This window comes from Aquarana catesbeiana, linkage group LG09 (assembly GCF_042186555.1).
Source record: "Aquarana catesbeiana isolate 2022-GZ linkage group LG09, ASM4218655v1, whole genome shotgun sequence".
In the NCBI taxonomy this organism is placed as follows: domain Eukaryota; kingdom Metazoa; phylum Chordata; class Amphibia; order Anura; family Ranidae; genus Aquarana; species Aquarana catesbeiana.
In genome coordinates, this window is record NC_133332.1 from 190,649,509 (window position 1) to 190,665,267 (window position 15,759).

General features: G+C 41.7%; 1 protein-coding gene across 1 annotated transcript in view; it reads right to left on the reverse strand.

Moving 5' to 3' along the window:
* CUL4B (cullin 4B) overlaps positions 1-15,759 on the reverse strand; it is a 121,012-nt gene that overhangs the window by 6,864 nt on the left and 98,389 nt on the right. Inside the window, exon 20 of the mRNA XM_073599448.1 lies at positions 12,736-12,888. Within this exon, the coding sequence (XP_073455549.1) occupies positions 12,736-12,888 (153 nt within the window). The remainder of the gene's footprint in view (positions 1-12,735; positions 12,889-15,759) is intronic.

A 15,759-nucleotide genomic window follows, 5' to 3' on the forward strand; every position in this document is an offset into this window, starting at 1 on the left:
TACCAGAACCTGCATTGAGAAAGCCCGTGGTACTGTGGATTTACTAGTTTAGGACACTGGGTGTTCTGCACACACTTAAAAAAAAAATAAAAAAAATAAAACCATCAAAAGTACACAGGGCCATGTGTAGATTGTTCATTCCTTCCGCCCTGATGACATACCTTCCTCCCCTCTCCCACTTTTTAACTCAGGAGCTCTAGCGTGTACACACACACACACACACACACACACACACACACACACACACACACACACACACAAAAAAAAGGCTGACCGTGTTGATCAACACCTTTCAGATGCAAAATGGAGATGGTATTTACTCGGCATTGACAGATCAAAGAGATGTATCCATTTAAACCTTAAAAGTAGAACTAAAAGGCAAAACTTTTTAGGACAGAGTGGAGAGGGATTGGAACACTTGTCAGTTTTTTATTGCTGTCTATGCCCCCTTTAGGGAGAGTCACCCTCTCTATTTGTCCTGTTTACCATTATCACCGAAAGTAAAAGAAAACCCTAAATTTTGGGTTGTTCCCAGAAAAGTAAAAAAGGGACATTTTCCAATGGGTACACTTGTTCTGGTGACACGGTGGTCCCCAAGGAATTGCCTTAATTTGCAGGGATTTTGTCTCAACTCCTGTTTGGCTATGGGACAGGAAGTGAAATGTCCCCATGGGACAACAATAACAAAAAAAATAAACTGACCGGGGTTATGACCCTCCCTTACTCTATCCAAAATGAGAAAAAAAAAAAAAACTGAACTTTCATGATTAAAGAAGTGTTCTCTTCCCAAAACTACTTTTTCTGTTATCGGAAAGGTCCACCAGTCCAACACCCCCTTCTACGATCATCCGAAAAAGGTCTTCATGCAGAATCCATTTGGACAATGCTCGGGAAATCTGCCACAAGATTCAGTTCCCCTTTTGGGTGCACTGCCAATATGTAATTTTCTGCTCAGGCCATCTCAATCTCTTCTGCTAATATCAAGAGAACCTTGCTCCTGGTGCCCACTTGCATTGAAATATACAATATTGCCTAAGCATTGTCCAAAAAGACCTGAAACTGCTCTCGCGGAAGAATCTGGTGAAAGAATAGTAGAGCTAAAGTTCCCTCCAATTACAGGAATTTATTGCTTTTTCCTTGTCCAGATACCCTAAAACCATCTTTCCGTTGAGATGCGCATCCCAGCCCCAAGCACTAGCCTCCATCGTGAGCCTTTGGGTAACTGGAAAGTTTCACACCAACCCGCTCCTGACAATTAGTCTCGATTCCTCCATCAGAGGGAATCTTAACTAGCTGGGGAGCTTTAAAGTATTTTCCAGAGATTACAGTCATTCGTCCCAATTTTGAAGAAGAAACTGTTGTAGCAGGCAGGGATGTAACCTTGTCTGCTGACCTGCTGGGATTGACAAAGTTGAAGCAGGATTTTGGCCAAAACTAATCTTAAAACTGTCCCCTCCTAACAACTATTTTGACTAACCTGTGTAAGAAAGATCTTTGTAGTTACCCAATATCGGGCTGCTCCAGTCCAGTCATGTGATATTTCCAGTTTCAGCCAGCCCGGGCTAGAGGGGAGAAAAGAGATTGCTCCTAGTAACGCCTGGGAGCGTGACATCACGCATAGTTTCAATGGCCCATCTGTTGTCACTCTTTGCTCTATCTTGCAGCCACGCTGGCTGACATGGGAGCAGGATCATGTGACCGGGCCGGAATGAGCTGAAAGTAACTCCTTGAAAAGGAATATAGTAGCCAGAGATTTCTCCCAGGCCATTGGAAGCTGTCACAAAAAAGAAAACTTTCTAGGGATGTTCCGATAACTCTAGCTTGCAACCTTGTGCAATGACCCCCTGGATGAAAAGGCTTCCACTGGAAGGCCACAGTTTTTAAATTAATTTATTATGGCAAAGCGTCTCACAAACATGTCAAGACATCATCAGAAGTGAAGGCCTTTAAAGCAAGAAAAAGGGCAGTAAAACTATGCATAGTGCATAGGCAGAAAATAAAGGGTCAGGACAGTTGAAACAGCTCAGCGCTGACTCACCTTCTAAAATTGCTGGTTTGCTCACTTGGGACAGTAGAAATGTTCATCCTTTTAGACCGTCCTAAGGGACCTTTTTCTTCATGGGGAAAGCCTACTTGTCAGCTGTGAGATCTAAAACAGCTTCCAATTCCAGACCAAAAGACCCTGAAAAGCTTTACTTTAGAGGCTGAATCCCCAGACCACATCGTTAACCATAGTGCCCTACCAGCGCAATTTGTAAGAGCAGAGGATCTGGCAGACATGAATTAACTCAGCAGAGGCATCAGCGATATACCCTACAGCTATCATCAGAGTTTGGAAGGGCTCCAAAACCTCATCTCAAGGGGGACCAGCCTCTATAGGATTTTAATTTTTTTTCTTCTTCTTTAAAACTGAACTTGCTAGTACTGCAGATCCCTAGCTACAACTAGAGTTCATATCCAGCTTTCAAATTTGATCAAACCGATTCCCACAATTTTTTAAGCAGAGAATCAACTCTTGTCAATAGCATGCTTAAAGATCCCCAAATCCTCAAATGCTAGGTCTGTATTTTTAGAGACTTACAAAAAAGCTGCATCTAGCTTTGGCTGCTTACTCCAAACCTTATAGACTTGTCTTCATAAAAAAGAAACCTCCTTTTAAGAGACATGAAAAAGAAAAGGTCTTCCTTCTGGTTACTGTCATCCTCTCTTGACAGTGTCAGACAGGAACCTTCTGTACCGTTTTGGGGACAGTGTTACTTGGGTGGTCACCAAGACCAGAAAGGCAATGACAAAAAAAAAAAAAAAAAAAAAAACAACACACAAACACACAGTGGATAGAGCTATACTCTCTCAGGTGCTGTCCCAAAAGATGATTTAGGAAAAGGTGTTAGAAAAAATAAATAAAAACAATAATCAGAAAAGAAAGCATTGTTTGTACTTGGGCTAAAAATAAAATAATAGCTGGACATGGCTGGCTGAGGACATGCATCTGCTGAGCTCCCGGCCGTTCTACCCCTACCCCGGCTATTTTAGCTTACGACCTTAAACGATGCACTCAGCCAGACGGAAATCCACAAAAAAGGAGCAGCAAGCCGACCAAGTCTGCCCCTCTGCCATCTACTTCAGGTGAACTTCGGAGGAGATTCCAGCTATCTCTCCTCGGCTCCCTGGAGCTAAAGATGGCGGCGGCACGTACAGGACATACAGGGGGACAGGAGATGAACAGCTCCCCACCACTACAGAGAGACACACAAGCGGCAGACAGCTATGCCAGCTTCCCCACGGACCTCCGCTCTACATTTGGAGAACCTTCACAGCCCTCAGGTCAGTCTCCTGGAGTAGACACAGAGCTCCGTGCCCTGTTACAGGCACTTCCAACTAAAAATGATATTGCAGCTCTTATAGCTACAGTAGAGGCTGCACACCACAAAGAAATGAAAGCAGTGAGGGCGGATGTCAGCGCTCTGGCTGTGAGAATAGAATCAGGAGAGAGTTCCTTGCCAGTACTAGAACGCCGAATGTCAGCTATGGAGGAAAACCAGAATATGCAGGCAGAAGCGTTACAAGAACAACAGCTACGCTTAGAAGAAATGGAGGACCGGAGTCGCAGAAACAATTTGCGCCTCCGGGGACTCCCAGAGGCCACAGGACCGGAAGATTTAGCTGACACAGCGATCGCCATCTTTCGCAGCCTCCCAGGTATTGAGCTGCCCGATCGTATTGTCATTGACAGAATACACCGTGCACTGGGCCCTAAACCCACTGATCCCCTAAGACCAAGAGATGTCATTTGTAGGGTACATCACTACGTGCATAAAGAACAGATCTTACGTAAGGCCTGGGAAGCGGAGGATCCCGAACTAGATGGTGCCACAATCAAAATCTTTCCGTATTTATCACGTATTTATGAAGCCGCTACTAGACCTCGCCAGAAGAAAGAGAGCTACATACCGTTGGGGGTACCCACTGTCGGTATCAGAGGAGTTTCACCCTGCGCAATCCAGAAGCGCTACCTGCCTTATTTACTTTCTTGGACACTGACCCTATTGACATCCCGAACTGGCTGGGACATCTCCCGCGAACACAAGGTCGTCCAACTTCCTCAGGAATGGGAAGTAATCTCCCACCAAGGCAACAACGAAACCGACGTCGACCCAGGGCATCCTCTCAGGAAGACACACGTGAGTCCTGCATCATAAATTTACTTACACCATAGCTATTCAGGAAGTAATGCTGTTTTGGAATTCTTGTTCCCCTTTGTTTGAGGTAGACTGTTCCCTCTACCCAAGAGTTAATCCTACCATGCCATAAATGTGGTAAAGTGAACATTTCTTTTATCTCTGTTGGAACGAAGAACAGCGGACTCTGCTCCTGCTTATTTCCGTTATTGCCTGGGATGCACTAAAGTAGTTTGCTTGCTGTGGATGGAGCCCACTACTTGAACTAGCCCACTACCTGTTGCAGGAAGCACAAAGTCATGTGACACTAACTTTAGTGTATGGAACTTATATGACGACAGACCTGGACAGTTCCATGTTACCTGAAAGGATTTATCCCATAAACGTGTAAGTTTGCCTGTCATACAAGCTCAAATAGGTGACTTGAACCAGTATGCGAACACAGAAGCAGACACCTCAGGATAACAGAGAATCTATGAGACACTAGCACTATGGGACCTGATGCGTGTGCAGAGCCAGTTTTTAATGGCTAAGGGAGTGATCTTTCTGGCTACTGGTTAGTGGAGTTAAGAAATGCTCTCCCAGCAGATGTCACATCACGCTAGATGTCGCAGAAGAATCAAGAGTCAGGTTATATAATAAAGTCCAATAAGTTTTGATGTGTTAAGACGATAGTTATGTTGAGTTATAGCTCCAGGTTCCTTCTGCAATACGGTTAGGCAGATTTGGGCAGAGTTACTGAATAACTTAGATGCTTGCAGTGTACTGATCCAAAGGATGAGTTCAACCGTTAATTAAGAAGACTCACAATGTTTACTTACCTAGTCATAATCGATCCTGTTGGGTAGCTGACTGGTTTGACTGGTCTTACCTTGAAAAAATGCATAGTTAATACTTTAATGATTTTTTCTAGATAAGCTGGGGTGGGGGGGGGGGGGGGGGGGGGAGACGGGAGTCTCACCTTTTCGAGCCTGGTCTTTCCTCTCTCCCAACTAGAGTAGCATATCCTCCTGGGGTACAATTTGTGCCTTTTGGGGGACATATGCAAACTACGTACCCTATTTTGGGGTTTTGAAACGGGCAAGGCACTAGGCCTGGTCTGTATCTTCTTTGTGTACTGATACTCTTATTTCTTTTCTTTCTATTCTTACTTCTCTTCCTCCTTTTACCCTTCACCTTCCCCTCAGTCTTCCCTTCCCCCTCCACTCCCTCCCCCTATCCCACTGTAAGATGGCGGTTAGCAAAATTAAAGTAATGTCCCTAAATGCGAAAGGTCTTAACATACCAGAGAGGAGACGCATGTTGTTAGATGACTTAAAGCAAACTAATACGGATATCGCTTTTATCCAAGAGACACACTTTAAGACCAACAAATTACCATACCTACAAAATAGACACTTCCCAGCATCCTATCACTCCATGAACCCGGACTCTAAATCTAAAGGAGTTTCTATTTTAGTCTCGAGTAAGACCCATTGGCAATTACATGACTCAAAAATAGACCCAACTGGGAGATATGTATTTCTTAAAGGCCTAATTGGTACGACTAAAGTAACACTAGCAACTGTATATGCCGCTAATGAACAACAGGCAAAATTCTTGAAAGAGACTTTGGAGAAGCTAAATGACTTTAGGGAAGGTCAATTGATACTGGGAGGGGATTTAAATACACCTCTAATCCCATCAGCAGACACATCGTCAGGTAAATCTTCGATCCCACCAAACCAGCTGAAAAAGATAGCCCAAACACTACATAAATCTCAGCTTATTGATGTCTGGTGCTTACAACATTCAGGAGAACGAGACTTTACATTCTATTCAAATGTACACCAGTCATACACTAGGATTGATTACTTTCGGAGACTTTTTCTCCGAAACACTGCTTTTGGTATCTAAATGAAAGCCTGCTACAAAACCTGGAAATACTGACAGAAGTAACGAAGGCAGTTAATCTATACTTTCAAGAAAATGACCAGACTGTGACCCGGGAATATTATGGGAAGCTCACAAAGTGGTACTTAGGGGAATTCTCATATCCCACGGGGCCCGTATCAAAAGAGAGAGAAACAGACAACTGTCCCAATTGCTACTCGAACTAGCCACCCTAGAAGCCAGACACAAACATGCCCCCTGTAGTGACCTCTGAGACAGAATTGACGACCGTTCGGCGGAAAATAACAGACCTCTTACAATACAAGGCGAAAGCAGCCATACAGATATGTCGTAAACAGACGTATGAATCGGGGAACAAGTGTGGGAAACTCTTAGCCAAAATGGTCAGACAACACAAATCAGCGACTTACATCCCACACATCTCCACCTCTAAAAGGCACAAGAGCAACCTTCCCCACACAAATCACTGAAGAGTTTAGACAGTTTTACTCTAGATTATACAACCTACCACAGGCAACCTCTTCCATAAATGAAATAGAAAACTACATCACGTCTTCCCAAATGACATCTCTCCCTCAGGAGATTAGAGATGACCTAGAATCTCCTATAACTTTGACGGAACTACAAACAGCCATTAAAACGATGAAACCAGGTAAAGCCCCAGGCCCCGATGGCTACACATTGAAACACTATAAAACACTTTTCCCTACACTAGGACCCCGTATGGTCACGTTGTTTAACAAAATAGGAGAGGGTAAAGCTTTTGCTAGAGAAACCCTGGGGGCCCATATTTCGGTAATTCATAAGGAGGGGAAGGATCCAGCTGCTTGCGGTAGCTACAGACCCATCTCACTCTTAGACCTCGACCTCAAGCTGTTCACTAAAATTTTGGCGACTCGACTGGCGCATCACCTCCAACAGCTTATCCACCTAGACCAAGTTGGATTTATTCCATCTAGAGAGGCTAGAGATGGCACTATAAAGGTGCTAAATCTAATCCATATCACCAGATCCAGAGGAATACCTTGTGTCTTCCTTAATACCGACGCGGAAAAAGAGTTTGATAGGGCGAGTTGGCAATACATGTTCGCAGTGCTCAGACATATAGGTTTGGGGGGGGGGTGATGCTCAACCGAATAGCCGGTATATATATTCCAATCCCACAGCGCAGGTGAAGGCGAATGGAGTCCTGTCGGATCCCTTTCCAATAAGGAATGGGACAAGACAGGGGTGCCCCCTCTCCCCTCTTCTTTTTGCCCTCTCCCTGGAACCCTTCCTCTCCAGGATAAGATTAAATCCCGACATACAAGGAGTTTTGGTGGAACCCATGCAACATAAGATTTCTGCCTATGCAGATGACTTACTCTTCTCCCTGACCAACCCGGGGGTGTCCCTACCCAACCTCTTAAAGGAATTTGAAACTTATGGGAAAATGTCAAACTTAAAAATTAACTTTACCAAATCCGAAGCGATGGGAATCTCAATACCGACCAATGCTCTCTCAAGCTTGCAGTCGAGCTTTAGATTTAGATGGACTAACTCAGCCTTGACCTACCTAGGTACGAAAATACCATCAGATCTGTCCCTACTATTTACCAACAATTTCCCCCACTTACTAGATAAGATCAAAAAATGAATGGATAACTGGGATACTGGGTTACATTCGTGGTTTGGGAGGTGTAACTTAATCAAGATGAGTATATTACCCAAATTTTTATATTTATTCCAAACCTTACCCATTAAGATACCCACCACATACTTTAAACGAGTGCAAAATCTCTTTATGCAATTTATCTGGGCACATAAAAAACCGCGCATCCTGAGATCAGTTATTCCTACCAAAACATTATGGAGGTGTTGCACTTCCGGATATAAAGAAATATTATCTGGCAGCTCACTTGGGCAGAGTAGTCGATTGGAATAGACATAAGGAGACTAAATTATGGGCACAAATAGAGCAACATCAAACCAAAATACCTTTACGGACAGCAATGTGGTGTTGGGACCTCCTTCCGGTGGAGTTGAGATCTCACCCCCTCATAGGCAACACTATTAAGCAAGGACTACATGCCACGTTACAGGCTTCTTTAACGACTAAAGAGTCTCCCCTGACCCCGATTCTGGGGAACCCCAAATTTCCCTCGGGACTCACACCTGGACAATTCCAATCATTAAAGAGCTCTAATTGTACTAGTGCTTCACATTTTGTGATCCAAGACAAATGGCCCTCCATTTCAGAATTAGTAGACTCGACGGGTCCGTTTAATCTGCCTTTTTGGAGTGCGGTACAAATACACCATTTTCTTGAGACAATTCCAAACCCTAAATCTTACTCTAGACCTTTGACTACGTTTGAAGAAATTTGCGTAGACGCAGAACCATTACCACAGGTCCTATCTAAGATGTATACCTTGTTAAACACACCCCCACAACTGCCTAACTTGCCATGCATTACTAAATGGGAAACTGACCTTCAACGCTCTTTTACGACAGTACAGAAGCAGAACATGATTGCTCTCTCCCTTAAATCCTCAATATGTACTAAACTGCAGGAATCAAACTATAAGATCCTGACTAGGTGGTATTTAACACCCAGTCGCCTGCACTTGATGTTTCCCAATACGTCAAATATTTGCTGGAGGTGTCGCAAAGAGGTGGGAACGATACTTCACATGTTCTGGTCCTGTTCTAAATTGACAGATTTCTGGTCCAAGGTCCGCTCTATCTCCCAAAAGTTCATGGACTTTCAGATTCCAAATGACCCAGCATTTTTCCTACTCCATATATCCTCCATACCACTTAAAACATATAAAAAGTCCATTCTACGTCATTTAATAAATGCAGCCAAAGCCTGCATCCCCATGCTCTGGAAACAGCAAACCCCACCGACCACCTCAATGTGGTTACAGAAAGTAGAAGACATTAACAAGATGGAAGACCTCATATTGACAGCTCAAAACAGACAAGTGGAAAAAATATATATAAAACACAAAGCGCTGGGATGCTAAATAGCTGATAATTACACATAAAACCAAGTGAGGCTGCTATCAAAAGAGAGTGTTTTCAGAGTCACTTAAAAAGAATAAATAATGATATTTGAAGCGCTTCACAATGTGCATGAAAATGAATATATAAGAATAAATATAAATAGTCAAATAAATCCAGCGGTGAGTAAAAATTCCTATAAAATCCAGCAATCAAAATAGTGTAAAATTATAAAAAAATATAAAAAATTAGTGACACCAAATGTGTAAAAAATTCACATAAAAAATCCACATAAAAATAAATATATAGGGATGTATTCAGAAGGTTCAATTATACAGGTGTAGAATCCTGATTGGTATAGAGCAGGGGTCTCAAACTGGCGGCCCTCCAGCTGTTGCGAAACTACAATTCCCATCATGCCTCTGCCTGTGGGAGTCATGCTTGTAACTGTCAGCCTTGCAATGCTTCATGGGACTTGTAGTTTCGCAACAGCTGGAGGGCCGCTAGTTTGAGACCCCTGGTATAGAGCTTTTGATCACTAGCAAAGCTGTTTAAAAACACTTGCTTAATTAAGGTGCTCATTGATAGTACCAATGTGTTTTTTGCTTCTATTCACAACCAATGTGAGAATCATAAACAGGCAGATAAGAGAAAAAAAAAAAAAAAAAAAAAACAATCATTGTGCAATAGTTAGGATACCAAGGTACACAGGCAAACTTCAATCCACTCACGTGTGCCTTATAATGATAAGGCATATGCAGGTTTTACTATAGCAGTCAGCCGCCTTAGACAGGAGCAGATTCAGTGCAGTACACTGTGTGAAACTGCTGATCTGCACAGAGCTTCCTTGGCTCCTCCCACGCGTTACATCACAGTCACGTGACTGTGATGTAACGCGTGGGAGGAGCCAAGGAAGCTCTGTGCAGATCAGCAGTTTCACACAGTGTACTGCACTGAATCTGCTCCTGTCTAAGGCGGCTGACTGCTATAGTAAAACCTGCATATGCCTTATCATTATAAGGCACACGTGAGTGGATTGAAGTTTGCCTGTGTACCTTGGTATCCTAACTATTGCACAATGATTGTTTTTTTTTTTCTCTTATCTGCCTGTTTATGATTCTCACATTGGTTGTGAATAGAAGCAAAACACACATTGGTACTATCAATGAGCACCTTAATTAAGCAAGTGTTTTTAAACAGCTTTGCTAGTGATCAAAAGCTCTATACCAGGGGTCTCAAACTAGCGGCCCTCCAGCTGTTGCGAAACTACAAGTCCCATGAAGCATTGCAAGGCTGACAGTTACAAGCATGACTCCCACAGGCAGAGGCATGATGGGAATTGTAGTTTCGCAACAGCTGGAGGGCCGCCAGTTTGAGACCCCTGCTCTATACCAATCAGGATTCTACACCTGTATAATTGAACCTTCTGAATACATCCCTATATATTTATTTTTATGTGGATTTTTTATGTGAATTTTTTACACATTTGGTGTCACTAATTTTTTATATTTTTTTATAATTTTACACTATTTTGATTGCTGGATTTTATAGGAATTTTTACTCACCGCTGGATTTATTTGACTATTTATATTTATTCTTATATATTCATTTTCATGCACATTGTGAAGCGCTTCAAATATCATTATTTATTCAAAACAGACAAGCAAGTTACACAAAAACTTGGACATTGTGGAATATGTTTAAATATTCTGAGGAAGGGAAAGCACTTTTCGGTAATCCAGACCATTAAAGAATCACATAACATCTCCGACATAAAAGATCTATTTAAAAATAGGTTTCCGCCGATACTCTCCCCCCCCCCCCCCCCCCCATCCCACCCCCCAATATCCCTTAATACTTTCCCCTATTTCCTTCCACACCTCCCCTTCCCTACCCTCTCACTCCTATCTATTTTTTCTTTTTTTCCTCTTTCTTATCTACTACTACCTTCTCTACTTTTCTGCCTTCCTTTTGGGTAGCTACCTTCTGATTAAAATAAATAAATATCTAAGAAAGACTTGGAATTCAGCTAGAGAACCTACTTAGAAGACTCCTACATGTCTTCACATGAAAATATACCTTTTAGTAGCAATCACATGTTAACGGATTGGATCTCCTAAGTCTTTCAATATATATGTTATCTTATGTAATGCTATACTGTCGGGAGGCTGCGACCCCCTTGAACTGTTATATACCACTCTGGTATGTTCGGGGCTTTGCCCCTTCTTTCTTTTATAAAAAATCAATAAAAATTATATTTGCAAAAAAAAATAAATAAATAAAATAATATATATGAATTACTTTATTAAGACAAAGTTATTGCCAAATAAGCAGAAATGTTAAAAAAACTGCTCTGGTACATACATGTTGTACAGGTGAGAGCTGAGAGATTAGGGTACGTGTTCTTCTCTATTAGAGATGTCTATCCTTAGAATATATGAGCACTATATGCTGCAAATGCAAGTGGACAGACAGATTGTATTTGCTAGACTTCGTAACTGTATTGTTCAATAAAAAAAAAAAAAAAAAAAAAAATGAAAAAAAAGAAAATGGTGCTTCAAAAAGGCGACTGTTTTGAGCTACCATGAAAGGGACAATGGCACTGGCTTGTATTGACAATGCAGTCCCATGTCTTTGCACCTATAAATGTGTCCTTTTACATAAGCATTTCAACCAAAGCACACCCAGAACTTTTTTTCAGAATTTCCTTTGAACTGCAATTATCTACAGGAAATTATTAATGATAGGTATACTACCTATAACATAACCTGTTTTAGAAAAGCAGCTAGGAAATGCTTTCCAAATGGGAACAGAGATCTTTTCTCAAAAAAAAAAAAAAAAAAACACACACACACACACACACACACACACACACACACACACACACCGCACCAAATATTGGGCCTCTGGGGTTTTTATAGCAGTGTGTGCCTACCTGCCCAACTGAGCCCTGTTATTTCTTTTTCTAGTGTCATAAGAAGTGAGCGTAAATCTCCCCAGTGAAGTTACAAACAATATCAAATAGGATCCCTATCCCTTCCCCACTGTACCTTTTCAAAACGGAATTAAAGCGGAGTTGCACCCAAAAATGGAACTTCTGCTTTTCAGGAATCCTCCCCCCCCTCCGGTGTCACATTTGGCACCTTTCGGGAGGAGGGGGGAGCAGATACCTGTCTAATACAGGTATTTTGCTCCCACTTCCGGGCATAGATAGCTGAGCCACCCGCGGGTAACTGCGCCACTTCCGGCGCCTTCTCTGACCCACCCCCTGCTGTCTACTGGGAGAGACACACAGGTCCCAGAAGACAGCAGGGACCAGTGGGGTTGCACATGTGCAGTAGGGAACCAGGAAGTGAAGCCACAAGGCTTCACTTCCCGATTCCCTTACAGAAGATGGCGGCGCCTCCACCCGAGTGCCGATGGACGGGCCAACATCAGGGGCGCCCTGGACAGGTAAGTGTCCTTATTTTAAAAGTCAGCAGCTGCAGCATTTGTAGCTGCTGACTTTAAAAAAAAAAAAAAAAATAAGCGGAACTCCGCTTTAACTTGGTGTTGCACACAACCTAGGCAGGAACAGAAGAACAGAAAGGACCGAAGACTATACTTACAATATCAAAAATTCTAATTAAAATTCTAGGCTTGCAGCTACAGTATGGTTCCTTCTACTACAAATACCAACCTTTACTGGAAATTTAAGCTGGTTGTACACCTCTGACACCAAGAGATTGTGGCCAAGTGTTTTCCTCATCTTCATGATTCTAACAATGGCTGCGTCAATTTGGTATTGCCGGTCTTGAAATACTCGCTCTGTAGTGCTGGCTTGTTCTTCCACCTTGAAAGTGCAAAAAATATCAATGAGTGCGCAAAGGCAGACATCTGTATTGGTGTGTCATGTTAACATCAATTAATATCATGAAGATATACGATCTGGGAACCACACAGACTTTTGAACAAAGATCACCACATCTAAAATTGTCTTGAGCACCAACACACTAAATTAGTGATCTTTAGTAAATGTATGTTAAGTCAAAATAAAATAAAAAAACAACATTTGCCATCTGTGCCAACACAGGCCCCTATGATCAGTTTAAATACTTCCTTTTGGCCAGCTTGGTAAAAATTCTTCCAATGCCAGAACAGTATGGCTGCTGGGGTTGCTGTTGAACACTAATATTATAATTTGCTACATACAGTAAGTACTTTTGTCTTCCTGCAGGGGCATGAGCGATTTCTCCTCTACTGCTGGAAACTGAGCAAGTCGCTTGCACAATGCCTCAGCCATTCAGGAATAGCTATGTATTTATTTCAGTGAACACAAGATGTTCTCTGATTGGCCATGATGGACAAGGCATGCAGAAGATATCCCAATCTCCACCAAGCTGTCCTAAATTAAGTATTTAAAGAGACAGGAAACCTGAAGTTCTTCTTTAACCACGTTAAGACCAGACTGTTTCACCCCTTTCCAGTCTAGGCCATTTTTCAGTTTTCTCACTTTCACACTTTGAATGACAAATACTTGGTCATTCAACACTATGCCCAAGTTTTGAGACCGATGAACCTTTTTTTCTTTGAAAAAACAAACAAAAAAAACAAAAAACAAAAAAACACACACACACAACTTTGAAAATAATCTTTCATCTTACATTTAGGCGAAATGTATTTTGCTACATTTCTTGGGTGGAAAAATAAAACCAAATTAGTGTATATTTAGTCTGTGTGAAAGTTATAGTCCACAAACTATGATATATATTTGAAAATCATTCCTGATACACTGATTGCCAATCATTTCCTGAAAATGATAGGACAGTACAAATACCCACACCCTCCCCCAAATTACCCCTTTTTGGAAAGTAGTATGCCAAGGTATTAAGTAAAAAGGCATGGCAAGTTTTTTAAAGTTGTAATTTTTAGGTCACAATTTTTGGACAATAAGGAAATTAAATAAAAATGATTTTTTTTTTTTGCACAAAGTTCTCATTTTAACAAGTTATTTCTCACACCCAGCATAGACATAATTACATCCCAAAAAACATTCTGCTACTTTTCCCAAATATGGGGATACCACATACGTGAGACTATTTCACAGCCTAGATGCATAGAGGGCCAAAAATCCAAGGACACCTTTGGATTTTCACGGGGCGTAAAATTACACATCTCATTTCCTGACTACCTATCACATTTCTTAAATCCCTGAAATGCCAGTACAGGAGAAACATCCACAAAATGGCTCCATTTTTGAAAGCAAACACCCCAAGGTATTTTCTGAAAGGCATAGGAGTCTTGAAAATGTCTTTTTTTTTGCTACAAGTTTTTGGAAAATGTGCAAAGTAGATAAATGTAGTAAATTGGGGTAAATGGCGCTCCCTATGCTTGGGGGAATAACTCTCCCTATTTATACAAAAAGGTGTAGACGCCGCACATTACAATGCTTACATAAGCAAAAAGTGATGATCCACTAGTGATAGCCACCTATAATATATAACTGCATACAGTCAAATCAATTAGTGATATAGAAATAGGTACCAAATATATATATTTAAATACCAGAATTGTGACCAATCAAAAAACAAATAATAATGAGTGACCACGAAAAAGCTAAAAATTCAAAATAATAAAAATAAGTATAAAAAAAGTGTGAAATTTTTTTTTTTTTGAAAGGTGTTTAGTTTTCAGCAACACAATAAAAGTATAGCATACAACATGGCTACAATAGACGTTTATCATAGGAAAACCACACTTTGCATATCTCTTAGGCCATTTTGTTATAATGAAGGTCTTAAGGAGGAGAAACAATATTACCGGTTTCCCAAAAGCCATTTCTTGAGGGTAAAAGTTTGACGCCATTCCACGAGCGGGCGCAATTTAAGTGTGACATGTTGGGTATCAATTTACTCGGCGTAACATTATCTTTCACAATATAAAAAAAATTGGACTAACTTTATGGTTGTCTTATTTTTTTATTCAAAAAAGTGAAGTTTTTCCAAAAAACAGTGCGCGTGCAAGACCACTGCGCAAATACGGTGTATACGGTGTATTGCAATGACCGCCATTTTATTCTCTAGGGTTTTAGAAAAAAATATATATAATGTTTGGGGGTTCTACGTAATTTTCTAGCAAAAAAAAAAAAACGGTTTTAAACACGTAAACAGCAAAATCTCAAAACGAGGCTAGTCCTTAAGTGGTTAACCCCACATGCCGACCACCCTCCGGCAGAATGGCTCCGCTGCACGAATCATGTAGCTGTACGGCGGCCGCTTTAAGGGGTATATGGGGCGCACCGCCACGTCACTGAGGACCCGATGCACGTGCCCGGCAGCCGCGATGTCCGCCAGGCACCCGCGATCACTCTTAACAGTGCAGGAATGTGGATCTGTGTGTGTAAACACAAATCCACGTCCTGTCAGGAGAGAGGAGACCGATCGTGTGTTCCTAGTATACAGGAACAACGATCGGTCTCCTCCTCCAGCCAGTCCCATCCCCCCACAGTGAGGGAACACATTTAACCCCTTGATCCCCCTAGTGTTAACCCCTTCCCTGCCAGTGACATTTATACAGTAATCAGTAGCTATTTATAGCACCGATCGCTGTAAAAATGTCAGTTTTTTTTTTTTTTAAATTGTCTATGTCTAGTATCCGATCTGTCCACCGCAATGTCGCAGTCCCGATAAAAATCGTAGATCACCGCCATTACTAGTAAAGAAAA